This window comes from Heptranchias perlo, chromosome 5 (assembly GCF_035084215.1).
Source record: "Heptranchias perlo isolate sHepPer1 chromosome 5, sHepPer1.hap1, whole genome shotgun sequence".
NCBI lineage: Eukaryota > Metazoa > Chordata > Chondrichthyes > Hexanchiformes > Hexanchidae > Heptranchias > Heptranchias perlo.
Genome location: NC_090329.1, coordinates 118,635,686 through 118,663,602, shown reverse-complemented (window position 1 = coordinate 118,663,602; position 27,917 = coordinate 118,635,686). Strand labels below are relative to the sequence as shown.

The 27,917-nt window shown below is 43.6% G+C and overlaps 1 protein-coding gene across 2 annotated transcripts; it reads right to left on the bottom strand.

Annotated features, from left to right (window-relative positions):
* Positions 1–733: 733 nt before the first annotated feature.
* On the bottom strand, positions 734–26,926 carry ttl (tubulin tyrosine ligase). Of its 2 annotated transcripts, XM_067985119.1 has the most exons (8): positions 26,047–26,926; positions 21,467–21,545; positions 19,465–19,697; positions 17,467–17,602; positions 13,137–13,406; positions 9,734–9,877; positions 5,824–5,938; positions 2,363–2,477 (listed from the first exon to the last, which is right to left on the bottom strand). In XM_067985119.1, the coding sequence occupies exons 1-8, from the start codon at positions 26,201–26,203 to the stop codon at positions 2,463–2,465; spliced, it is 1,149 nt and encodes a 382-aa protein (XP_067841220.1). In that variant the 5' UTR covers positions 26,204–26,926; the 3' UTR covers positions 2,363–2,462. The 2 variants fall into 2 exon arrangements, with proteins under 2 accessions (XP_067841221.1, XP_067841220.1); XM_067985120.1 differs by lacking the exon at positions 5,824–5,938 and having other exon boundaries at positions 734–2,477; positions 26,047–26,922.
* Positions 26,927–27,917: the final 991 nt, after the last annotated feature.

Below are 27,917 nucleotides of genomic sequence, written 5' to 3'. Positions count from 1 at the left end.
CAACGTCCGCTTTCAGCAACGGGTCACTGGATATCAGTCAGAAGCACAAAATCTGGTCTGTTTTTCCCCTCCCCAACCCAGGGATATTGAGGGCAGTTGTAGCACTCCTGCCGCTGCCCAGGCTAAGAACAGGTAACAAAGCAGAGACTAAGGATTGAACTGGAACCTTCCTGGTTTTGGATGTCTCAACTAATCAATGGATAAACACACTTAGGCATTGGGAGAACCTGAATCTATAGCCACTCCCTAACTTGCTCTGATAGTACACAAGTCCTTTGATTTTGTTTGGTAAGATCTGAAAGCTAAGCATTGAATTTTAATTTGAGAGATTAAAATTTATCTTTTGAAAAAATAATGAAACATTGGACTGTTTATACATTGCCCTTCTGCCTGCTTGTGGATGAATACCTTCAATGGGGAACTAGGTTTTGCACTGGGTTAGACACTGGCTTTTCATCTCTGGGACCTGGGTTCAAATGCAGCCCAGACTGATGGGATAAAAGTCTCCTCTGGTTGTGTTTAACTCTCAGTTTCTTATTTGTCTGATGATGTTTCTGTATAGAGGTTTTTCATTTTAATGTTGCAACTTTGATTTTTCACCTAATAAACCACAATGAAATAAAGAACACTACCATAATAGTACACGAGACCATGGTGACCTGGCTTTCAAATGTTACTTTCCAAGTAAAATTAAGAATCGACACAGGAGAGATTCACAAATGCAAACCGGAGATCATTGGTTATTCTGTTTATTCCTCATGATAGTGTTTTGAAGTTAGATACCGAGAAACATGCACTAATAGCAACATGTCATCACAATAATCTGCTCGTGATGAGTGCGACAGCGGATAACTCTACAGTTCACTCCGTAGAGAATATTCTGGGGGGAAAAATACTTGATTAGAACTGCACTCCGCAAATACCCTGGCGTGATGCCCAGTTTGTTCAGTGCTTTCATCCCGATAATTAACACTGTAGATAGGAAGATGTCTCTATCTTCAGTAGTGCACAGAACTTTACTCATAGAAAGGAACCATAAATACTGGAGGAACAAAATATTTGACCTGTAAACATACTTGTGTGTTTGGCAGGGCACACAATAAAATGATAGTGACAACTTAGACACACGGACGGTCAACTTGGCAGGAAAAAAAAAATTGAAAACCATACATAAGAAAATAATTTTGATATTTCATAACTTAGTAACCAAAAGATCAATTACTTTCAGAAAGGAGGGCATTTCCTGTTATGAACATACATAATCTGCGAATCAGGACATAATGCATTTAGTGCATGCTACCATTTTGCAATTTATGTCATATTACTCCTCATCAGCTGTATGCAGGTGCTTTTATAGGCTGCAAACAGAATGAACTAAAGTTTGTAATAGTGCATTTCATTCTGCAGAGATCTGAACACAAGTGGCAACAACAGTAATTTGGAAACAATGCAAAAAAGTAAGCAGAAAAGAGAAGGAAGGATTTTTTTTCCACCTTCATAAAATTGGCATCTTTAAAATTCCATCCCCCACCCCCCATCTCCTGTCAGAGGATCGAGTGTTTGCAATATAATAAAAACAATATAAGCAGAATTCTTTTCTTTCTTCGTGTCCATAATATCAGTTGCATTTCAAAGAAGAGCTCCACAGTATAGGTAATTTGAATGAAAGCAGTGCAATGCAACCTTCGTTCATTGTTTCTGAAGCAGTTAACGTTCACGATTGGTGAAACACATTATGTGATGTGGATTGAGGAGTTGATTTAGGCCGTATGAGGTCAGTGATATCCATTTCTATGCACCACTCTATGAATGATATTGGCAGAATACAGCACATTATGGAAGCTGTCTATACTTTTTTTTTCTCTAAGTACAGTACCATAATTTCAGTATTCAAGTTGAAGTACTATTGAGTACTTCAATAAAACCTTTACGGGTTTAATCTCATAATCCACAAACAGATTATGTTGAGATAACTACCACATGATCCCTGCTAACCATTTGTAATAAACAGAACACATTCTTGTAGTATTTCCGCAGAGATTGAAGCAACATGTATCATTTACAGCAACTCCCATTGTCGAGCTTTGATTGTAATTTTCCAACAAAAACCTCTTAAAAGCTGTACATCTAATAAGCTGTGGATTTATACAAGTGACCAACCTTATCTATTAATTCCACAGTTTTCATGATTACTGTTAATCATGTCTGTGGTGATCTTTCAATAGACTTATTAGGGCTCTGTATAGATGTTTATCTACATGATTTACAGTTCTCAGTTGATACTGATACATACAACTTATCATCTGATTGTGAAATAAAACGGAGGTGGGAAGAAGGGGGAGAAGATGGCGCTCCGTTAACTTCCCAGTTTGATGAAGACGGACTGTTGGCTTGGCTTCTGTGGTGAGTCACTCAATGGAAAGACGCAGGAAATGGCTACATCGACTATTCCTTGACAAAGTTCAGCATACAGTTTCCTGAAAACAGCAAGGATAAAAAAAACATGAAAGATGCAGTCAAGAGAGTGATGCAAGTCCCAGTCACACCTCCATAACTTTGTCAACTCTTGCCTGATCTGTGAGAATAATATGCAATAAAAAGGGAGTGAGAGCGTTTTGTAAGGATGGAAGAGGGGGGAAAAGAGAAATATGCCATTAACTTCCAAATGTTAGAACATAAGAACATAAGAAATAGGAGCAGGAGTAGGCCAATCGGCCCCTCGAGCCTGCTCCGCCATTCAATAAGATCACGGCTGATCTGATCCTAACCTCAAATCTAAATTCATGTCCAATTTCCTGCCCGCTCCCCGTAACCCCTAATTCCCTTTACTTCTAGGAAACTGTCGATTTCTGTTTTAAATTTATTTAATGATGTAGCTTCCACAGCTTCCTGGGGCAGCAAATTCCACACTACCCTCTGAGTGAAGAAGTTTCTCATCTCAGTTTTGAAAGAGCAGCCCCTTATTCTAAGATTATGCCCCCTAGTTCTAGTTTCACCCATCCTTGGGAACATCCTTACCGCATCCACCCGATCAAGCCCCTTCACAATCTTATATGTTTCAATAAGATCGCCTCTCATTCTTCTGAACTCCAATGAGTAGAGTCCCAATCTACTCAACCTCTCCTCATATGTCCGCCCCCTCATCCCCGGGATTAACCAAGTGAACCTTCTTTGTACTGCCTCGAGAGCAAGTATGTCTTTTCTCAAGTATGGACACCAAAACTGTATGCATTATTCCAGGTGCAGTCTCACCAATACCTTATATAACTGCAGCAATACCTCCCTGTTTTTATATTCTATCCCCCGAGCAATAAAAGCCAACATTCCGTTGGCCTTCTTGATCACCTGCTGCACCTGCATACTAACTTTTTGATTTTCTTGCACTAGGACCCCCAGATCCCTTTGTACTGCAGTACTTTCCAGTTTCTCTCCATTAAGATAATAACTTGATCTCTGATTTTTCCTGCCAAAGTGCATAATCTCACATTTTCCAATATTGTATTGCATCTGCCAAATCTCCGCCCACTCACCCAGCCTGTCTATATCCCCCTGTAGGTTTTTTATGTCCTCCTCACTCTCTACTTTCCCTCCCATCTTTGTATCATCTGCAAACTTTGATATGTTACACTCGGTCCCCTCCTCCAAATCGTTAATATAGATTGTAAAGAGTTGGGGACCCAGCACCGACCCCTGCGGAACACCACTGGCTACTGGTTGCCAGTCCGAGAATGAACCGTTTATCCCAACTCTCTGCTTCCTGTTAGATAACCAATCCTCCATCCATGCCAGAATATTACCCCCAATCCAGTGATTCTTTATCTTGAGCAATAATCTTTTATGTGGCACCTTGTCGAATGCCTTCTGGAAGTCTAAATACATTACGTCCACTGGTTCCCCTTTATCCTCAAAGAACTCAAGCAAATTTGTCAGACATGACTTCCCCTTCGTAAAGCCATGCTGACTTTGTCCTATTAAATTATGTTTATCCAAATGTTCCGCTACTGTCTCCTTAATAATAGACTCCAAAATTTTACCCACCACAGATGTTAAGCTAACTGGTCTATAATTTCCAGCCTTCTGCCTACTACCCTTTTTAAATAAGGGTGTTACATTAGCAGTTTTCCAATCTGCCAGGACCTTTGCCGAGTCCAGAACTGCATCTGAACTGCCTTTCTGCTCCTTTCCCATTTAGGTTTGAAAAAAGGTATTTTAATGTAAATCCTTTCACGGCCAAATTCCATTTACTGAAATGCTGATTTATCCAAATGCTTGTTGTACTCGAGAAGCAGTTTAGATCAGACATGTAGTTGCAATGCTCTACCATTGCTTTTTTTTAGAATTGCAAAGATTATATAAGCATTGAGAACCACTAAGGAACGAGCTAATCATGAGTAAAGGCGCAGTCATACTGCTATTCAATGTTTTTGTGAGACTGTTTCAGATACTCTGATACAAAAGTGCCAGGATAGGTCAGGTTGGTGATCGGACTCCCTAAGGCACTAAAGCGATAGCTGTAAAAACCACTAATTAGTAGGCAGTCTCACAACACTTGGGCTTCACAATGTGTGCAGTAGAACTCTATGCCTAAGTTTGAGTTTGCATTTGAAAAGGTCCTCTGTACCTCCTAAGAACTTTATAAATGTATTTCTTTTTTTAAAAAGTCTTTTGAGTATCATAAGAAAACCAAGATTCCCAAGGCACGGTGAGAAGGTGGGTAGCTATAGCTGATTTCCAAAATTGAACATTATCCACCTGAGCTTTGTGCATGCATCCTGTGTCATTACCTTCATTGGATTCTTTTTTGCTGGCCACAGTACACAGAGAGTTAAAGTTAGGTGAGCTGACTTTTCAAGCTAGATAGAATAAACATGATAGTCTGGCTGGTATTCAAACCTCAGGATGAGACAGAGAGATGCGCAGTTCAGCACATCTATAAAGGATTTTAAATCCTATACATCAAAGGGTGACTTTCACCCATCAGCAGTCAGTCTGATGCCATGTGTTGTTTGACTGCTGTGATCATGCTTGGATTGGGACCCATCTAACAGGCCATTCAAAACACATGGCACAGGTCAATGAGTCAGCTTAATTCAATCAATGTAATTGACAACCTGCGAACAGCTGTCCCTCTCATAGTTGAGCGAGTTACAGTTTTTCCTAATATCCTTTGTTTCAGTATATCTACAAAAGATTCTAAATGGCACATCTCAGAGGCTGACATCTCCCCCCCCCCCCGTTAGCAGTCAGTCTGAGGCCATCGGGTGTACGAAGTTAACAGTGGGGGTTCACCATGTAGGAAGTCAGCCATTATGTTTCACGAATTAATTTTATGTTGAGGGTTAGAGCGGAAGAAGCATTTTTACCATTTGAAGGAGATTAGTAAAGTTTGTAATTATTGTAAATATATTGGTTCTACCGAACATACATTTATTTACCTGCTTAATGTTAAATAAATGTATCTCTTAGGTTATAGCCTGAGCTGCTATCTGATAAAGTGTTTATAGGGGGAAGTACATGAGGGAGAAAGGAATAGAAGGATATGTTGATAGGGTTAGACCTTGGCGTCCTATTTGACCCGGAGATGAGCTTCTGACCACATATCCATCCATCACCAAGACCACCTACTTCCACCTCCGTAACATTGCACGTCTCTGCCGCTGCCTCAGTTCATTTGCTGCTGAAATCTTCATCCATGCCTTTGTTACCTCTAGACTTGGGGCCCGATATTACCAGGGCAGCAGGGGGGGGGGGGGCAAGTGGGCAACGCGCCCGGTGAAATCAGTCTGCCCCGAACGCAATCGCAGGCTAATTGGATCCACTTACCTCTTGTTCCGGGTTCCCCGCTGCTGATCTGCGCGTCGGGCGGACTGCGCATGCGCAGTAAGGTCTGTCAGCTGGAGGAGCTCTATTTAAAGGGGCAGTCCTCCACTGACTGATGCTGCAACAAATAGGAAAAATTACAGCGTGGAGTAGCCCAGGGGGAAGGCTGCTCCCAGTTTAATGATGCCTCACTCCAGGTATCAATACATGGGGTGAGGAGGAGGGGGAGGACAGAGATCTTCCCCCCGGCAGGCAGGAGGAAGCGACCTGCCTCTGCCACCAAGGCCTGGCTCGAGGTGGCAGAGGAGGTCACCTGCACCACCAACATATCGCCCACCTGCATACAGTGCAGGAGGCGCTGCAATGACCTAAGTAGGTCAGCCAAAATGAGTACACTTACTCATTCCCCTACACTCCGTCTGCCACATCACCGCCCCCACACCACATCTCCTTCTGCACTGCCAACACTACTCTGTCACATCACCCCTCACACCCACTCAAACCTCATCCTCATCTTACCTGCACTTACTCACCTCGCCAGTACTCATCCCGCCACTACCACTCAACCCAATCCTCATACAATCTCATGGCTCTATCTCATACTCACCCTCTCATGCATCTCTTTCACGGTCAGCCTCACTCAACCTGCCACTACCTGTGCTGCAGCCACTGGGCATGCATCAGATATGTGCAGTAGGCAGCGTAAGGCAAATGTTTCGTGAGCATGAAGGAGATGCACAAGGGTGTTTGAGGGTTTGTCATGGTTTTTACTTATATTTAATTTCTGATCAACTCACATTACATATTATATTGGCACCACTACTGCCACGTCTTTGCGAATCTTGTCGGGTTTGTGCAATAATGCCCTTTCCTGAGGATCACAATGAAGACCCATAACTGATGCCACCCATTGTGTCACTGCAGAGTGGGTGTAGGTGTATTTGCAGGGCTCTTCTGTGCAGACAACTGAGAGATGTCAGCAATGTCCCCGGTGGCACCCTGGAAGGATGCAGAGGAGAAGTTGTTGAGGGCAGTGGTGACTTTGACAGCGACAGGTAAGAAGATGGTGCTCGGGCCAGCCGGGAGCAGCTCGCCATGAAGGAGGCTGCAGATGTCCACGTCTACATGTCGAGTGACTCTGAGCCTCCGTGTGCACTGCTGCTCAGAGGTCCAGGAAGCTGAGCCTCGGTCTGTGAGCCCTGTGGCAAGGGTAGTGCCTTCTGCGATGCATCTCTCTCTGCGGTAGCCCTCCCTCCTGCTGTGCAGGTGGATGTGTCACAGCACTGTGTTGTGGAGCTCCAAGTGTCAGGGGTGGACGGCGTGGCCGGCGAGGCTGGTGATGCTGTTCGCCCTCCAAGGAGGTCATGACTGCAGCTACGGCGGCCCCCATCCAGAAGGTGTACATCTGAGGGGGTCCGCAAGGTAGGTACATGTGTCTGGACACCAGGGTAAGTGTGCAAGTTGGTGAATTTTATTGTTAGGAGGAGGGTGGTAGAGGCCAAACTTTGTCCAAGGTGACAGAGTGGCCTCCTGCAATGAGTGAGAGTCTCCCCGCCCAACCTGTCAAATGGACCTTTGCAGCTCCCACAGGCTGATGGCTGCAACACGTCCATTTGAACTGGGAGTGTTTCCCCCAGTATGGGAAACAGTCCCAGTTGTTTGTAAAATCCCAACTCTCCTAAAATATCTCGTTAATCAGGTCTGTAAACGACCTGAAATACCAAAATAAATGCCTTAAGTAGCACCCCACCGGCTTTAATTGCGGGCAGGAGTCCGAAACGCGGGGGCTGCGCGCGCATGTCAGCGCGTCTGTGTGAAACCCAGAAGTGGGCGGGTTGGAGCTGGGCTCCCGACCTGCCCCGGGAATCCCCGATTTTCGTGGCCCCCCCCCCACCGCCCCCGCCAGGAACGCACCCGATCGCGGGTGCTACAATCGACCCCTTGATCTCCAATGCTCTCCTGGCCAACCTCCCATCTTCCACCATCCATAAACTTGAGCTCATCCAAAACTCTGCTGCCCATATCCTAACTCGCACCAAATCACATTCTCCCATCACCCTTGTGCTTGCTGACTTACATTGACTCCCGGTCCAGAAACGCCTCAATTTTAAAATTCTCATCCTTGTTTTCAAATCCCTCCATGGCATCGCCCCTCCCTATCTCTGTAACCTCCTCCAGTCCTACAACCCTCCGAGATCTCTGCGTTCCTCCAATTCTTGCCTTTTGTTGCTCTACCATTGGTGGCCTTGCCTTCAGCTGCTTAGGCCTTGACTTCTGGAATTCCCTCCCTAAACCTCTCCGCCTATCGACCTCTCTCTCCTCCTTTAAAGTCCGCATAGTCACTGAGCAACAAGTTTTTTTTTTATTCGTTCACGGGATGTGGGCGTCGCTGGCAAGGCCAGCATTTATTGCCCATCCCTAATTGCCCTCGAGAAGGTGGTGGTGAGCCGCCTTCTTGAACCGCTGCAGTCCGTGTGGTGACGGTTCTCCCACAGTGCTGTTAGGAAGGGAGTTCCAGGATTTTGACCCAGCGACAATGAAGGAACGGCGATATGTTGCCAAGTCGGGATGGTGTGTGACTTGGAGGGGAACGTGCAGGTGGTGTTGTTCCCATGCGCCTGCTGCTTTTGTCCTTCTAGGTGGTAGAGGTCGCGGGTTTGGGAGGTGCTGTTGAAGAAGCCTTGGCAAGTTGCTGCAGTGCATCCTGTGGATGGTGCACACTGCAGCCACAGTGCGCCGGTGGTGAAGGGAGTGAATGTTTAGGGTGGTGGATGGGGTGCCAATCAAGCGGGCTGCTTTATCTTGGATGGTGTCGAGCTTCTTGAGTGTTGTTGGAGCTGCACTCATCCAGGCAAGTGGAGAGTATTCAATCACACTCCTGACTTGTGCCTTGTAGATGGTGGAAAGGCTTTGGGGAGTCAGGAGGTGAGTCACTCGCCGCAGAATACCCAGCCTCTGACCTGCTCTCGTAGCCACAGTATTTATCTGGCTGGTCCAGTTAAGTTTCTGGTCAATGGTGACCCCCAGGATGTTGATGGTGGGGGATTCGGCGATGGTAATGCCGTTGAATGTCAAGGGGAGGTGGTTAGACTCTCTCTTGTTGGAGATGGTCATTGCCTGGCACTTATCTGGCACGAATGTTACTTGCCACTTATGAGCCCAAGCCTGGATGTTGTCCAGGTCTTGCTGCATGCAGGCTCGGACTGCTTCATTATCTGAGGGGTTGCGAATGGAACTGAACACTGTGCAGTCATCAGCGAACATCCCCATTTCTGACCTTATGATGGAGGGAAGGTCATTGATGAAGCAGCTGAAGATGGTTGGGCCTAGGACGCTGCCCTGAGGAACTCCTGCAGCAATGCCCTGGGGCTGAGATGATTGGCCTCCAACAACCACTACCATCTTCCTTTGTGCTAGGTATGACTCCAGCCACTGGAGAGTTTTCCCCCTGATTCCCATTGACTTCAATTTTACTAGGGCTCCTTGGTGCCACACTTGGTCAAATGCTGCCTTGATGTCAAGGGCAGTCACTCTCACCTCACCTCTGGAATTCAGCTCTTTTGTCCAGTGTGAAAAAGGTTCTCAGGAACAAAATGTAGCCGCTTAAATTGGATAATTTAGGGCCTATTAAGAATTTATTTTTCAAAAACACATTTAGAAGGGATCTAGTTCAGAATTAAAATATATATCATCTATCTTGTGAATTGCTCTATAAAGTGAATCTACATTTAATTAAGGTATTTCAGAATAAGCTAGAAAATTGAGTGCTAAATTATTCAAGACTTGATATTGAAACACTGTTATAAACACAATAAAATAAGCAATGCCATAGTGTTTGATGAACTGCTACATAAAACACCAGCAAACAGCACATTGACTAAGGGAAAACTTACTTAGCAAATCTATAACTTACTGGGCGCAGGCTGGAGCTCCATTCACTTCAATTAGCCAGACTTTGAGATCTTCATCAACCATAAAGTCAAACCCAAACAGTTGAAAGCTATGGTATGGGAGCAGCTTAGTGCCAATTGCAGGCTCTATACACATGAGGCAGCTTCTAAAGACAAAATAAAGTCAGGAATTGTAGCATTCACAAGTTAACAAGATTCACTAAGATCAAGGGAAAATGGGTAACAGAAGACAGACAAAACATATTTTCAAAGCAGACAATCACACTCCTTCATGACCTGGAAGTAAAAGTGTGACTTTTAGAAAAGATGGTCACACATTTTATATCCCTAGGTTGCCCAATAAATAATTTCACCAGCTACAGCATCCAGACCACCGGTGGAGGAAGTTACCAACCACACTGGGGGGCAAGATGCTCATAATTTGGCTTGATCCACAGGAACTGCATCTCTTGTAAATTATTTCACGGAAACTCTCCCGCCCTCCATCAAAGAACAGACCATGAAGCAAAAGACATTGGAAACAAAATACTACAGCGGTTAGCAAATATTTTTTTTAAAAATCAAAGCCAAAACTCACTGTACACTGCTTGAGTTCTTCACCTACGCTGAAGTCTAAATGTTACAAAGATCATGTTACATCTTGTTGTGTACAATCAATACTGATTGAAAACAGGAGCTCGGCCAGGTCAGTTCTGGATGGTGTTCAAGCACAGCGTCTGAAGAAGAAAGCTAGCTGAAGACAATACTAACCCAACATCATTTAGCTGGTTATCCCAAAGAAGGGCATCTACTGAACATTTCCAAGTGCACTCTGTTTAGATCCCTACTCTCATCCCTTGCCAGGTTCACTATGTCACCTGTGGTGACTCCCACTCATTCAATTGAGTGGACCTTTCAAATGCCATTACATAGACATCCAGAAATCCTAAACAGTAACCAGTAGACATACACCCATGACCTGAAGATCATGACCGGAGAGCAAAGGGACTCATTTACACAACATGGACACAGTATTATGCCATATAGAGAGGGTTAAGGGCAATCTAACAGAGATTTTCAAAATTATGAAGGATTTGAGAGTAAATAGTGAAAGATTGTTTCCACAGGTTGGCAAATCAGTAACAAGGGGGTATAGGCTGAGAAACATCATTAGAAGAACAATTAAGAAGAATGTATAGGGTTATTAGGACATGGGATGTTTCACCACAAGTGGTTATGGAGGCAGAAAGGAAATATAAAAGGATCAGAGAAAGGGCAGGGAAATAGGATTAGCATAGAGAATCCCAATTGAAGAGCTAGCAAAATGGGCTGAAAATCTGTGCTGTAATTTCTACGATCGTACCATCATGAAGCTCATGCAGTCACCGTATTCTAACGGTATACATTTTGGCCCAATGAAAGCCCAATGCAATAACATTGCCAAACTCCCTCTAGGGTTGAATTTTTTTTATTCATTCATGGGATGTGGGCGTCGCTGGCAAGGCCGGCATTTATTGCCCATCCCTAATTGCCCTTGAGAAGGTGGTGGTGAGCCGCCTTCTTGAACCGCTTCAGTCCGTGCGGTGACTGTTCTCCCACAGTGCTGTTAGGAAGGGAGTTCCAGGATTTAGACCCAGCGACGATGAAGGAACGGCGATATATTTCCATACGCATTCACTCAGGCTCAAACTTTGGCAAGTAAGACAGGTAATCAATCTCCACTCTTATACTGTGGTTGAGGAGGAAATATCCCTCTCCCAAAGATCAACCGTGCAAACCTGTGTTAACTCAGGACCATGAGGTCAACTTAAGTTGACCCCATAATTACAAGAGAGAAAAATGACAACACAAAAATGCAGCCTATCCTCATTTATCTTTTCCATTCCTCCTCTTCCCTCCAAATGTTTTCTGTACTGAAGGCATTGAATCGTGCTGGGATAGTTCCACAAGCAACAGTGCCTCGCCCAAATGACCATTCTTCATTCTGACCCTAGACAGTGAACGTGACCGAGCCTGATCCTGTCTTCACCCAACAGACGCACATTCCGGCAAGAGTCAGTGAATAATGATGAGGAGTGGGAACAAACTGATTTTTTTCCCCTTCCAAGTCTAATTTATATCAGGTCATATCATAGTGGATTGATGGTATAAGAATTCCTTATTTTTAATATACAGTAAATTTGCCACAGTTTTAAGAGCAATAGTTGTTTACATGTAAAGTTATTGAAAACTTTTCCATAACTTAAAACTAAAAAATGTCCCTGCTATTTTCAGTAAACATGAGTTAAACTGATGTATTCAGGGTGTTACTGGCTATTAAGTCAAATGATTGGTAAGTTCTTGGGAAGTATTGTCAGACCCACCATAACTTGATTTAAAATGAGTGCCCTGGATTAATTATTAAGAGACAACTCATCAGTGGCTGAGGAACAAACCTGAGATCTTGCTGGTCTGTATGGCTGAGTTCCACACTGAGCAGCACATTTACCCACTGCATTCAATATTGAGGGCAGCTCCCCTTGGGCTCTTCTAAAAGGAATAAAATCCCCATTACAAACTTTTACTCTGCTCCTTCAGTGCATCATTATCTGATGTGATGACAGTCTGCTCACAGGCACCTGCCACTCTACTACCAGTTGCTAAAAAGATGCATAAATGCAACCCATCTGCCTGCTTTCTACTTTCTCAACACCCTCCCATTAACCCAACGGAGTTCAGGAACTCATGGCAAGAAAAATAGGAAGCACGGAAATCTTTTAACACCCAATGACACTCACAATATAGACCAGCAGCAACTTGCAGCCCACTGCCCCCATACCCTCAGCAGATATGTGCCTCCATTCATGGGCCACCCAACAGTGGGATGTTGCTAGGGTTTAGATTCAGTGCTTTTCCCACTTCTTTAGTTGCTCTCCAGCAAAGGATGACAGTCAGAATGCCACTAGGAAGCAGCGCTATCCTGGCACCCACAGTACAAGTGAAAGGGCCTCTTGACAAATTGCCCACAATGACTCACTGGACATCAGGAACTCACCATGTGTGGGGTCGTGGGTGCATGCCCCACGTTCATGTGTGCTGCAAAATTGAGTGGCCCTCAAAAAACATATTGCTCGTGATTGTGATCCTCAACAAAATTGTAGTGACACGGCTAAACCGAAAGCAGGCCAAGATTATGATTTAAGTCATGGGTTGATATTAACAACATACATTAAGGGCTCATTTTCTGACATAGCGCTCCCAGCTGGGAGCTTCTCCTGCTGGGACGGCATATCAGAAACTTGGGCGCACGCTGCATGTGGTTTTCTGACCATTAATTTAAATCAACAGATTGCCAACGGAAAGAAAAAAGTATACGTCAGCCCACGTAAAATCTGATTAACAACAGATTGTTCTTAATGCAGGAGTTCAGAAAAGTTCAAACTGCACCTTATGATCTGCTTGATTTGTGGTAAAATACTGTTTTCCAAGTTAACATTGTGAGTATTCATTAAATATTGATTGAATTCTTCAAAGAACATTTCATTGCCATCTTCATATTTCCCGTAATTCTTGGAGTATTCTTTCTGAATACAATGATTTGTCAGGTGACTGGTTTTGTCTTGAAAATCAGTGCTATTGTATGGTTCGGAGGAAGTCCGCAATACACCTTCCTTGTAGAGGTAAATGTTATACTGGTGGTCGAGGAGTACCCAGCTTCTGGAAACACAAGGGAAGAAAACACATTGTAAGGGTTTGGTATATCAGAACAGAGACATACAATATAAAGCAAGCTATCTACCACTCTTACCATTCCCAGTTTAATGCACTCTTCAATCTCTCCAGAAAGATTTTATGTAGTGCCTTTCATGACCTCAGGACATTCCGTAGCACTTTACAGCCAATTAAATACTTGAGAAGTTGCAATGTAGGAAACGTGGCAACCAATTTGCGCACAGCAAGGTCCCACAAATAGCAATGAGATAATGACCAGATTATCCGTTTTAGTGTTGTTGGTTGAGGAATAAATATTGGCCAGGACACCAGGGACAACTCCCCTGCTCTTTGAATAATGCCACAGGATCTCTTTACGTCCAGCTGAGGGGGCAGACGGGGCCACGGTTTAAAGTCTCATCTGAAAGACAGCACCTCGGAGAGTGAAGCACTCCCTCAGTACTGCACTACTGCCTAGATTTGGTGCTCAAGTTTCTGGAGTGGGACTTGAACTCACAACTTTCTGACTCGGAGGCGAAAGTGCTACCACTGAGCTACGACTGACAGAAGGCAGTAACTCTCACTAAAGTACAGTTCCACAAGTACCAACAGCCCTCCAGTAGCCATTCTTCATGTACAAACCTAAACAGTGTGTGACAGCAAGCTGATCAACTGCAGGAAGTATGCTAGTTGAGCCCAATCCCAAGTTCAACTGATGTCGACACATGCACTCTTTTCCATTAACAGTCACTGCACAGAAATCTAGAGCAGGACCCCTGACCAATATTTCCCCATCCTAATCTGGGGCACTGAAGCCATGTCTACTGGTCCCACCACTGCCCTGGAAAAGATTAGTTAACTCTGCCCAGACCAGGACTCAAACCATAGGGCTTACATCACTGCTGCCTAAGATCAGTTAACTAAAGACCAGACCAGTGAACAAATCTGGGACCTTCCTGGTCTGTATAGCTCAGTTTAAAAAAAAGTTGGGTATCTGAAACAAAAACAGAAAATGGTGAGAATTCATATCAGGTCAGTCAGTATCTATAAAGGGTTAATATTTAGGTTTAGCCCTGTCTCAGTTTTTGCACTAGAAACTGTAAACGCACAATCGCATCAATATGTAAACCAGTGCACAATTTAAAATAAACAATCCAGCACGGAACCATCAGCCATGATTAAACATTTAGTATGATATGCAGTCTCCTTCAGAGTCTCCTTAGCAATCTGAATTGTTTTAAACATTTCAATTATGTCATTCAAATATTTAAAACAAACTTTTGATCACTCCTCCTAATCGCTCCTCCTTTGGCTTTGTGTCCATTTTTGTCTGATTTATGCCTCTGTGAATTGCCTTGGGACTTTTTTTTCTACGTTAAAGGGGCTGAACAAATGCAAGTTGCTGTTGTTTCCTGAAGGACTCATCCACTTCCATTGCATCACTTTAGAGGAAGCCTCCACATATTCTGGATTAGTTTCTTTCTTTTGGATACTGGCTCAGGACCTAAATGCCTAATGCTGAGCTTCAAGGCTTAGAATATCAATCTATTTAAAAATCGTGTCCACATATTGTTTCATATGGTCTTTGGATGGCTTATGGCTGCAAACATATTAACCATGCCCTTCTTTCACTAACTGCTTTCTATTCAGAGTTGGAAGTTGACTTCCTCCAAGCTCCCCACCCCCCTCCTCATCATTTTCATCTGATTCTCATCCCTCATGACAACCTGCCACTTTTTCTCTTTCCATTTGCCAGACCATCCCATGGCCAAAAGCACGTTGTCAGGAACTGAGTGCTACGAGATGCAAGAGAACGGCCAGAATTCATCAGCTCATTACCTCCCCCTGAGAGAGCCAACTGGGAAGCTGCCATTTCAGAAACCACATGTGTAAACCCATGGCAGACAGGTGCAGCAACATGTGATGCTACCAGACATAATCTCATCTTTCCATAAATAACTCATCACTTTTTATTGGCAAGACTCTAACATTATATTATAAATGTGTAATGCGAGTAGCTCCTCTGGGAAATACAAAAGGGCTAAAAATATTACTCACCACTTTTTAATTTCAAAATTTAAAAAAATTAAAAAAGATTCACTGCCTTTCCACATTTCTATCTTTGTAAGTTTTTCAAATAACTTGCACGTTAAATGAAGAATCAGCTTAAAAGTGTCCACGTGTATAGAAAGCATGAACTGGGGAGAAGGGTGCTCCTCACTTCTCCTTGAATGCAAGTTTCAAGTTAGGAGCTCAATCAACACCAAACACATATCTGCACTACTGCCTGGTGTGACAGGAATATACAGTGCTGCTATACTGTTTGATGAGGGCGTGCCATATATTGAAACAATGTCTTGTTATGGTTGTGTATATTTTTTTTTTAAATCTACCTTAGTCAGAGTCAACACATGTTCAGTTCTGCTTCTTTAAAAAACAAAATATTTGTTAGCAGCCCATTCAGAATCCCAATGAAACTGGTCTTTGATTTTGGAAAGTTAAGACCTTTCATTTGATATGCTAAGTGATGATCCCAGGTGCTCACAATTATGTTTGTTGAATGACATCATCACTGTGCGACTCCTTTGCATGCAGATACAAAGGCGTCCTTTTGATAGAGTTGAGACAAGAATCTAGATTCTGTTTAAATATGTCAAGAATGTTTTTTCTTGTTTGAAGTACATCAAACATCATTACTCATTATTGCAATCTACTCAAAGCACATTTCTCTCTCTCTTTCTGATCATCTAACTTCACTGTTGACTATATATCTAAAAGCATCCGTTAAATCAGTTGCCATGGTAAATGCAGAGATCAAAGGGAAATGTACAATTTATGAATGGGAAGATTTTTGCAGTTGGATAGAGATCCCAGTGCAGGTCTCTGGAAGAGGGACAGTTCAAGAATTGGAAATGCAGTACTAGAGGAGTCTTTGATGGACTGCTTGTGATTTAAAACAGCAGTTTTCCAAATTCCGGAGAGCAGGGCTCTTAAGAGGATACAATAATCCCTCATGACCTTTGCTGCAAAAAATACCTGGGACTGACTATTACACGATGCAAAATTGTCTACTCTTAGTCCTGTTTGCTACACTTTAGTGCTTTTGAAATTATAAGTAAATACTGTTGTTTTTGGCCTTTAAAAGCTCTGATCTGTGTGGTAATATTCCATCTAAAAAGGTGACTGAAAATGTAGAACAACCTAATCTAAATTCTAGTAAGCATTTTACTGTAATTAGGGTAATAGTTAACTCGGGATAACGAGGGCAGAGCATGTAAAAAAAAAAATTCCAGATCACAAGGAATAAGGTCTGTTCATGGGAACTGCTATAAAACCACCAAAAAGCAAAAAGGGTACTGGAAAACTCCAAATCATAAGAGGGTTGAAGAAGGATCACTCCCACAATAGCGTCACTTCTGATCATGAGCTATTCGGCATTTCCCTGTAAATACAGATGAGGCAGTTTCTCACCTCCTACTCGATGTGCAGGATCAGAGCAATCGGAAGGAAGGAAGAGGGGGTAAAAAAGGTTTCAGAGCGCACGTTAAAAAAAACAGTTACAGTGCCTGTTTACCTAGGTGGTAAAGAACTTGCATTTACACGGCACTTTTTACATCCTTGGGACTCCCAAACTGCTTCACAGCCAATGGATTGCTTCTGAACAGTTGTTTTTGCATGCAATCATGGCAGCCAAACTGTGCATTGCAAGGCCCCATAAACCACAGAAAGAAGAATGACCTGATAATCTGTTTTGGTGGTGTTCACAGGGAGGAATGTAGGCCAGGACACTTGCTCTTCCTCAAAAAAGTGCCATAGGATCTATTACGTCTACCTGAACAGGCAAGTGAAGTTTCAGTTTAATATCTGATCCAAAAGGTGACACCTCCAACAATGCAGCACGCCCTTAGTACTGCACCGAAGTATCAGCCTAGATTATATGGTCAATTGGTGGAAAAGGACTTGAACCACAAACTTCTGACTTAGAGGCAAATGTGCTATCAACTGAGGCAAGCTGGCTTTAAATTAGCAACGGTGTAGCAGAGTGAACAGAACTGGCTCCCTTTACCTGATGTCAAATTTGCGATGTCCTGGTTCTAACAGTAAAGGTCTCTCAAGGTATTTCTGAATCACATGGACTTGTCCTTGATTATCTATGTAGTCTAACAATTCATTGGCATCAGAGGAGATAAAAATCCCAGCACCTGAAAAGAGACATTGATGTATAAATTCAATTGGAAACATATATCGGGTGTAGGCTCAGAATCACTATCTTTCTGATCAGGTAAAGAAAGAACTTGTACTTATACAGGCCTTTGATCATGTCCTTGGGATCTCTCAAAACACTCCACATCCAATTAGAGTATAGTCACCAATGTTATGACAGCCAATTTGCGCACAACGAGGCCCGTAGTTTAAAGTCCCACCTGATGGTACCTCCTAGAATGCAGCACTCTGTCAGTAATGCACTGACGTGTCAGTCTAGATTATATGCTTATACGAGGTAGCGTTTGAACACACAAGCTTCTCGGGAGACAAAAGTGCTACCAACTGAGCCATGGTGTCATTTAAAGTATTCAATAGATGGTAAGGTACTGTTTGCATCCCAAAGTGAGTGCCCGGGTGTAAACAAACAGCACGGTGCATAAATTCTTCATTACATTCCTTAGAAGAGAATCAGAAATAGGGAAGGAACAAACCTACTGCTACATGACATTTATCTTTTCAAAAGAAAGGCCACAGCAGACAGTAAAATGCTTCAGTAGGACTCTAAGATTAAAACACAGCACCAAATTATTCAACAGCATTTCAACTCAAAAGTCCTAAAATTAAAACAGAAAATTTAGCCTTGATGACTCAACAGGTAAACACGGCGTCAATTATGGTACTGAACTATACAGGTCAGAAATGTTCACGGTCTGATGCACAGTTAGCTGATCTTACCTACAATTAGTCTCAGTGCCTCAAGGGCTTGAGAGAGGGAAATAAAGGCCAGTGTTCTAATTCCTGATCACTAATCAGTGACTTCTACTCATTAGTGCACTGGTGTGAATGTTGGACAAACATTTATAGAGCACCTATAACATAGTTAAAAAGTCCTAAGGCACTTCACTGTTGAGGGTCAGACCCAAGGTGGAGAAGTAGGGGAGGTGGTCAAAGATACTGAGCAAGAGTTAGGTTTTAAGAATTTCTAAGGAGGAGAGATGTAGTCAGACAGAGGGATTGCAGGCAGGGGTGGGGGTGGGGTTCCAGAGTGTGGGGGTAAATGGCTGAAGGCTCTACTGCTGATTATATAGTGAATGGAGAGGAGAATGCAGAGTAGACCTGGATTGGAGGAGTGGAGGGTCCAAGTAATGATGTGGAGCTCTTGAATCAAGATAATTAATCAACTCTTATCATACCATACCTATCTAGGTGTTTTATTATCCCCCCTTTCAGGATGCTTCTAACATCCATAACTGATGTTAGGTTCAGTGCCCTGCAGTTCCTTAAATGCACAGTAAAGTGCTTTCTACATTTGTCAAACCATTCCCCTCTTCCCTCTCAAAGCAGCAATTTTCCAGCTCCCACACCAGCTATCCTTATGCCTTCCCTGATTAAGGTTGCCAAACTATGAATAATTTTGTGCTGTGGACTTGCACCCACCAGGAACTGAATTGAGACTGCCAAAACGATTTCACGTAGAACCCTTACAGCCTGCAGAGAGGTGGCTTTCATCCTACTGTCTAGACTGAATCTGGAATCTGATCCCAGCGGTTAAAGAGATTGTTCTATACACTGCACCATCCAGTTACCAAGTTCTTATGTAGCAGATATGTTAAAAATCCATAATTATTATTCCACAGTTGACCATCCCTAGGGCTTTACTAATAAATGCAACAGAATTGATTTAAATGTGTATTGATTTAAGTGTATAGATAAAGACAACCAGTCTAGTTGTGGAGCATGACTGCAAACAAATTGATTTAGTCCTACCACTCCATGTTGCAATGGCACAGTAAACAATGACAGACACTACAGAAATCATTTATTGCTTTATCGTGCAGGTAGCAAGTATAGTCCATACCTTTGGCACCTGCTGAAGATTTGGCTATCCACACGTTTTTCTCCCCATTCCCTTGTCTCTTGTGGTAGGATTCCAGGAATGCTTCCCGATCATCTGTCCTCGTGTTATTTCTTTGCGCTTTGATGCCATTCTTCACAGGAGTCACCGCGGTGTAGAGACCCGTGGGATAGATCACATAAGACTCAGGAAACCAGGTGCACGATTCCATCAGTTCTGGGATCGACTTGATGAGTCTATTTTGGAAAACATAAGTTGATTCATTGGAAAACAGTGAACTGTGAGCATAGTCAAACTGCACTTTAGAAAGAGAAACTTTCAATAAACCCCTTTAGTGGCACAGTCATCTACAAACACACCTGGACTCAGAGAGTCAAGACATTTATCATTCTAATCAGAAAACAGTCTTCATTCGACAAATAAATTAATCTCAAATGATACTTCCTCGCTGAATAAATCATAAGTTCTACAACATTAACTTCTTTTATGTCAATTTTCTTCCCTCCTCTCCCGACAGTGTTGACCTCTTGTTGGAGTACAATCTGCAAAATATTTCTCCAGCACCTTTGCCGATGTTCGGAGACAAGCCTAAGTTTTTTTTTGCCAAAGAAGATAGATTTAATTAGGATGGTGTTCAAGTTAGAAATAAAAGCCAAACTAGCAACACAAAGGTTTACTCAAGAAACACACATGGTATGTTACCTATCCTATACTGACTCTGATGGTTATTGTCCTGGACCTGCAATGCAAAGGTTATGAGTTCAAACTCCACTGTGGCAAGTTGTGAATCTGAGTTCAATAAATCTGGTATTGTGTGGGCTAGCAACAAAAAATGATCATGAAAGCGGTCGTAAAAACCCAACTGGTTCACTTAGGTCCTTCAGGGAAGGAATCTGCCTCCCCAACCAAATCTGATCTGTAAGTGACTCCATACTACGTGGTCGAGTCTTAATGCCTTCTGAAGTGGCCTTCAGGGCAGCCCGCCGCTACCTTCTTTGACCGTGCGGGCATCACGGCCATGGTCCACACGGACACACGCGCGCACGCACACAGAAATACACACACAAACTTTCCAGCAGTAATCACTGGCTAGCACTCGGGAGCAGGAATACAGTCTTCCCCAACCCACAGCATGCAGGCCAAGTGTAGCACTCCTACTGCTATTACAGCTAACTCAGCACAAACCAGGGATCACACCTGCATCTTTTCCTGTCTGTATTATTTTGTTCCAAATTGGACAGGCCATTTAATAACAGTGTCATGGGGGAAGAGAATAAAATGAAACATCATTTCAGCAAGAACAGTGAAGTCTGGATGATAAATCACTGGCCAGATAGCACTTGCACAAGATCATGTGGCAGATGGTTTGCAAAGTGTTAACAAGACAAAGCAGATACAGTCGGCTTATTACAAGCTTTCGAAGACCTTTTCCTGACAGGTACAATAACATTCACAATCAGTCCAATATCTTCCTCAGCTATTTAAAGGGTTTGCAAATAGGGAAAGACGTTCCTTTTGTTCAGACCACCTAGGAGTACAATGCAACTTTTGTTGTACAATGTGCAACACCAATTTAATAAAATGAAAGCATCTGGAACAGCCACATGCATCGAATTACATTCATGCTACTGTGCTAGTCTTTAGTTACAATATCATAGTAACTTGTTTGCAAACTTTAAAGTTTTGACAAATTTTTCTAAAATAGTTATCTAAAATATCATACACATAAGGATTGCTAACCGTTAGCTCCTCTTAATACTGGTAACCCTTTCGGCATGCTTACTAACTTTGAGGCTGTATATATCACAAGGATAAAGGGTTTGAGGTGAAATGAGAATTAACAAACAACGTCTACATAAAAGGTTTTCCCTACAGTGTTTTCATCAATCCCCATAAAGTACAGGTATGTGCCCACAAAATAATTTCAAAAAGTTCTGTGATTTTTTTTCCCCCACAGTACAATAGCCTGGGCTGCTAAATTTAAATAAGAAAGTATTGTACTTACTTGACTAACGAAGCCTTGCGGCACAGTTTGTCAGCGCCCCTATAATAGTTCACAAGCTGTGCGAGTCCTGGTTCATGACCTGCAATTAACCAGCAGAAGCACTATTATTAGAGCACGCATTGTTGTACTTAGCACTGTACAAAACCCATAACTCACCCTTACTTATAGGGGCCACATTGTATCTATAGGTGATCCTTGGTGTAGCCATACCAGCCCAGAAGAACCCAAGTTCCATTCCAGTTCTCAGCCAAGTTTCCTAATCTCAGCCAGGGCACGACCTCAGGATGTCCCAAAGCACTTTACAGCCAATGAAGTACTTTTTTTTTTAAGTGTAGTCACTGTTGTAATGTAGGAAATGCGGCAGCCAATTTACGCACAGCAAGCTCCCACAAACAGCAATGTGACATGGACCAGATAATCTGTTTGTGATGTTGGTCGAGGATTAAATATTGGCCAAGAGATCGCGGAGAACTCCCCTGCTCTTCTTCTAAAGAGCGCCGTGGGATCTTTTACGTCCGCCTGAGAGGGCAGACGGAGTTCCGGGTTTAATATCTCATCCGAAAGACGGCACCTCCGACAGGGCAGCACTCCCTCAGTACTGTGTAGTAATGAAAAGACATACAAATAGCTAGGAGGCTGAAAAAACATGGGGAGACCCCCCACACAAGAAAAAATAGGGCAAGGAGGAAATTTGGTGAGACAAATAAATAAATATCTACCGATACAGGAGGTCTGAAATGAAAACAATAAAATGCTGGAAGCACACAGTGGGTCTAGCAGTCCGGAAAAGAGAAGAAACAAAAAGCCGATATCCCAAGCTGTGTTCTAACGAAGGGTCTACATCCAACCCGCTTCCCCTCTCCCAGATGCCTACAGATCCACCTCGTCTCCCCAGCATCCCTGCTGGAAAGAGTGAAGGATATTGTTAAAGATTGAAATTACTAAAGTCGTGGGGACACACTAACCTGGATGCACTCCGGACAAATAAAGAAGGGGCAAAAAAATTAGATGGGATTCCCGCTTCTGATGACTATCCAATGAACCCCTTCTGGAGGTTGAATATCTACAGATAGTGGTTGATGCAGGATCGAGCTCGACTGTGATGCCTTGTTGTGATTAAATAGCCTACTAATGCTTACAGTCTGGTGTCAAATTAAGAATGTCCACATTGGTAAGGTCCTGTAAGGTTGACAGCCTCTTAGACCCCATACCCTCAATATCTTTAAGACGGGTGAGAGAAAACTGAAGAAAATCACGATAACCAGAAAAATGTTCTGTTTGCACTTTGAGTACATTATGACATTGGTTCTTCTCAGTAGTGTACAAATGGCTCCATAAAGCAGGCACCATGTGTAGTGAACTGCTGCATAAAACTTTACTATGCTGCACCCTGGGTATCTCCCAAATAGAAGATGTGTGTTCTGCATTTTGAGTCAGATGGGAGAAAGGTTCTGTCGAAGCGCAACTCTATGTACCTGAAGCAGTCCTTAAGAGTCAGTATCTGAAAGACTCTATAGGAATTGTTGGCCCATTGGGAAGGATTATGGAGGAAAGGGGTTAGAGAGGAATGAAAATAAATGAATTCTACAGAAAGTAATATTTTAGTATCCCCATGGGGCACACATTACACAGTAAACAGTATAGAGAAGGTAAAGGCTGAGCACGACTTCAAGTTATGCCATGAAAACAGGACAAGGTCCAACGGATTTGGAACGTGAGGAAATTCTTCTTCATATAAATAGTGAGTAATACTTGAAATGTACTCCAAGGTAGTGGAGATAAAAACCTTAGAATCATTTAACAGACAGTTGAACAGTGTGTTGGGATACAGTGGGGAAATGTTTTTTCTACATCGATGAACTAAGATGGCCAAATGGTCTTCCGTACTTTATTTTACAATCTCAAACACATGTACAAAGTAATCACACTTAGAAGTTCTGAATTACAGTTTAGATACTTTCCTTTAAATCAGTGTACTTTAGCGACTTTACTAGTAAATTCTCTCTTATTCTAGCAGTTTGCGCTGAATTATAAACATCACAGGTTTGCACAGGGTTATTAAGACTGGCAGACTTAGGTTTGGTGAGCTCTGGAACTACATGACTGCTAGATCCTACAGAGGGGACACAGTGGCGTGGAGGTCAGGACAGGCCAGCCAGGATGGAATCTGTACTCTTCTATTCCATCCCTCACACATCATATTGGCAATAACTATGCTAATTGAGATGATCTCTCACCTAAAGTATGACAGTAGACATTTTTGTCTCAGATGGGTTTTTTGGAATGGGGCAAAAAGAGAGAAAAATTTAGATAAGGTATTCTAGCTGAGAGGTGAAGGATCCACTAGTTCATATCATTTTGTTTCCTTTTTAAACAAGTTTCTTAAAAAGTCACTTATATATCAACTCCTCCTTTCTTAAACTGCAGGAGGCTCTGTAATAGCTTGGGCAGGTGTCCGCTTCTCGACTTCTGTCAGTGCTGCCTGAGTCAGCTACTAGGAAGTGCGGTCAATGTAAATTCATCCTTCTGGTTTTTTTTTGCTCTCCCTCTCACTTCTCCAGAGGAGCAACTTCCCTCCCTCTCATCACCCTGCACCCCCCCCCCCCCAACTCTCAATAACAGTCAAGATCAGAAACTTGCTGTGTGGGTACTAGAAGATTAAAAGCCAAGTCCTACCATTCCTGTCATAGAGTGCAATGCAGCAACACCACTCTGCCCCACCCATTAGGGTAACGTGGAACTCTTCCAGCACTATTCCCTACCAGTCACAAAGCTAGGAAGTAGCAACGAAGGGATTGATGTCATTGATTTTGTGAAACACGGATGCATAACATAACATATTCATGGCAAATTGCTGGCCAGCCCTGACCCAGCAGCTTGGCATACTACAATGTATGCGTTGCAACATTTAAACATCTGCCACCACCAACTCACATGCAGCAGGCCAAGTAATGGAGGTTACTGAAGCTCCCTGCAAAAACACACACACACAAATAACCCATACAGATGGATCCTCTCCCAATGCCTCGGTACCTCTTAGACGAAAGCGTACTGCACCTACAAGGTTCTGCATCATGAGGGCGGTCTGTGTTCAATTTTACAGCACAAGTATGAATTTTTATTACGTCTGTTGGAAGAGTTGTGCCCGAAATGTTAACCTATCTTTCTCATTCAGATGCCAACTGACATGCGGCACATCTCCAGCTTTTATTATAAACTGTCATTCTTCATAACCCCATTAATGTTAATTATTCTATTACATTATTCATAATCAGAATTCAAGAACTTGTGAAGCTGTACCTTTCAAACCCTCTACCAAAGCTAAAAGAGACCTGAGCCTAGGGGGAAGGAACAGGAAGGGAGGGGAATGAAGCCGCATTTCCATCTTCTATCATAAATGTTGGTAGTGACGTTACTTAAAGCGACCTGCATGTGCAAGATAGGGAGAAGGGGGGGGGGGGGGGGGCGGGAAGGGAGGGGAATGAAGCAACATTTCCATCTTCTATCATAAATATTGGTAGTGACGTTACTTAAAGCAACCTGCATGTGCAAGATAAGGTCTTGGAAAAAAGTGACTGTAAGGGCCAAAGGGACCAGACATTTGGTAGGGAGAGGAGATGTTGTGCCCCTGCAATAGCCTGCTGACATTCACCGTCAAAGCTCATACATAAATAAATGGCACTTGGGCAAGGCACTGGAAGATAACTGGCACTTGTTCAACTGTATCCCTGTGAGGAGTCAAAGCTTTCAGGAGGGGGGGGGGGGGGGGGGGAGAAAATTGGCACAAAAAAAACTGAATTGCTCCATACAAATAGTATATAAATAATGCTAGAAGTGCATTTACATAAATATTTACCGAAATACGTTGCTTGAAAACAGATTCGTTCTGGAGGCTTACAATGGAGAAACAAAAGTTCAGCAGATATCACTGCATGACTTGCTGTAATTGTACAGCAGAGGTGTAAAACTGTTCAAATTTGCTTTAACTTGTTTAAAGTCTTAACAAAAAAATGGTTGCTCCCTTTTCTCCTCCAGTTAAATTGAATAAAATATTATAAACTTTATTAGGCATTATAGAAAAAAAACAAAAGAAAATTCTAGAGCCAAATAATTTAATAGCGGAGAGAGCTTGATCCTGTAGATTTGGTGCAATGAAGGTTTAAATCCCCTGGGTCCTGGTTATGGATAATGTAATAGAATACATTACAGATAAACATTAAGGCCACCCCACCGAGATGTGCTTGAGGGACAGAGCGAGAGAGAGAGAGAGAGCAGGACACCGCCCAGATCTGCAATGCAAACCTACACTGATCTGGAGATGCCGGTGATGGACTGGGGTTAACAATTGTAAACAATTTTACAACACCAAGTTATAGTCCAACGATTTTATTTTTAATCCCACAAGCTTTCGGGGGCTTTCCCCTTCCTCAGGCGGTGTGGAAGTGACAATCTGGAGATGACAGATCACAAACCCCCTCCCAATGAGGAGACACACACACTCAAAAAATGATTTAAAACCATCTCCAAACAACAAAACAAGACGATGCAGGCAAATTCCCTCCCTCATAAGCAGGTCTTACCCAAGGTCCCGAAAGGCAGCTTGTTCCTCTCCCCCAGCATCAGGTTGAACCTGGGGTTGTCCCTCTTGAGTCTCCGCCATTGACCCGTGGAGATCAGCACTTTGCCCACTTCGGTGTAGATGGAGCTGTTTCGATCCCGGACCACAAACGTGAACATAATAGAAACGGGAGACCTGGCACCGGCTAGCACCTCCACACCCACCGGGCACTTACTGCCACTCACACACACTGGGCACTAACTAGCAGCCCTACAACAGGCTCTAACTAGCAACCCCACTGAGTACTAACTAGCAACCCTACTGAGTACTAACTAGCAACCCCACTGAGTACTAACTAGCAACCCCACTGAGTACTAACCAGCACCCCCCCCCCCCAACAACAGGCACTGACTGGCACCCACCCCGCCCTGGGCACTGGCTGGCACTCCCTCAGCCGCACCACTTGTTATTAACACCGGACAGCAATGCTCCCTCGCACTGAGCTCTGTGAAAGAGGCCGAAGCCGAGCCGGGGTCCTGGTCAGTGGGCTGGGGATCAGGCACTGGGAGGAGCGGGGCGACTCCTCCCGGTTCTCAGAGGGGCGGGTCTTCTCTTTGGTTTATTTACTCTTCTTTGTTTGCCGAGTTGCTTGCCGTTGCAGTCCGCTCTCGGGTCTAGTGCCGGGGGCTCCGTGTCGGCCGTGCGGCAGTTACTGCCGGTCCCATTCTCGGCGCGGCTCGGCTCGGCTCGGCGTGGCCCTGACCCTGCTCGGCTCGGCTCAGGCTGCGGCTTCTCCTTCTCCTTCTCCTCCCGGTCTCAGCTTCATTCTTCTCGCCGCAGCTGACGCCTCACATCGATCTGAACAAGGGGAGAGGCGTCGCGTTGCGACGCACTTTGCGCATGCGTCCAGTGTCGCCCGCCCGCCCAAAGCATTCTGGTAATTGTGGTTTTACGCAACGCAGACGAAAACTACGACTCCCAGAATGCAACGGACAGGGTCAGGCTTCCCACGTGGGTGCTGGCACAGATGGGCCAAGTTTCAGAAATGTTGGAATTGTAGCGTGTCCCAGAGGAAACTGTGGGGATGGTGCACAGGATTATCCAATTGGTGTGATATCATAGTAGGTACAGCACAGGAGGAGGCCATTCGGCCCATGGTGCCTGTGCCAGCTCTTTGAAAGAGCTGCCCAATTAATCCCATTCCCCTGCTCTTTCCCCATAGCCCTGGAAATGTTTTCCTTTCAACTATTTATCTAATTCCCTTTTGATGCTGAGAGGTTTTTTCCCATGGCTGGAGAGTCTAGAACTAGGGGGCATGGTTGCAGGATAAGGGGTGGGCCATTTAACACAGAGATGAGGAGGAATTTCTTCACTCAGAGGGTTGTGAATCTTTGGAATTCTCTACCCCAGAGAGCTGTGGATGCTGAGTCGTTGAATATATTCAAGGCTGAGATAGACAGATTTCTGGGATCCAGGGGAATCAACGGGTATGGAGATCGGACAGGAAAGTGGAGTTGATCAGCCATGATCTGATTGAATGGCGGAGCAGGCTCGAGGGGCCATGTGACCTACTTCTATTTCTTATGTTCTTTTGAAAGTTGCTATTGAATCTGCTTCCATCACTCTTTCAGGATCCAGATCATTACGACTCACGTAAAAAAATGTTTCTGCATGTCACCTCTGTCTCTTTTGCCGACCACCTTAAATGCAAGTTGTTGTTGATGAAAACACTGCACAGAATGGTCCTGGGATCTTGGAGCATTGGTAGAGCTGCCAATCCTCCAAAAGTCTTCCAGGATTAAAGATTAATTTCCTGGACGCTGCTGGGAGTTTACCCGGGAGAAAAGTCATAGCGGCATTATTTGTGTGGGTTTTTTTCATTTTCTTTGAACA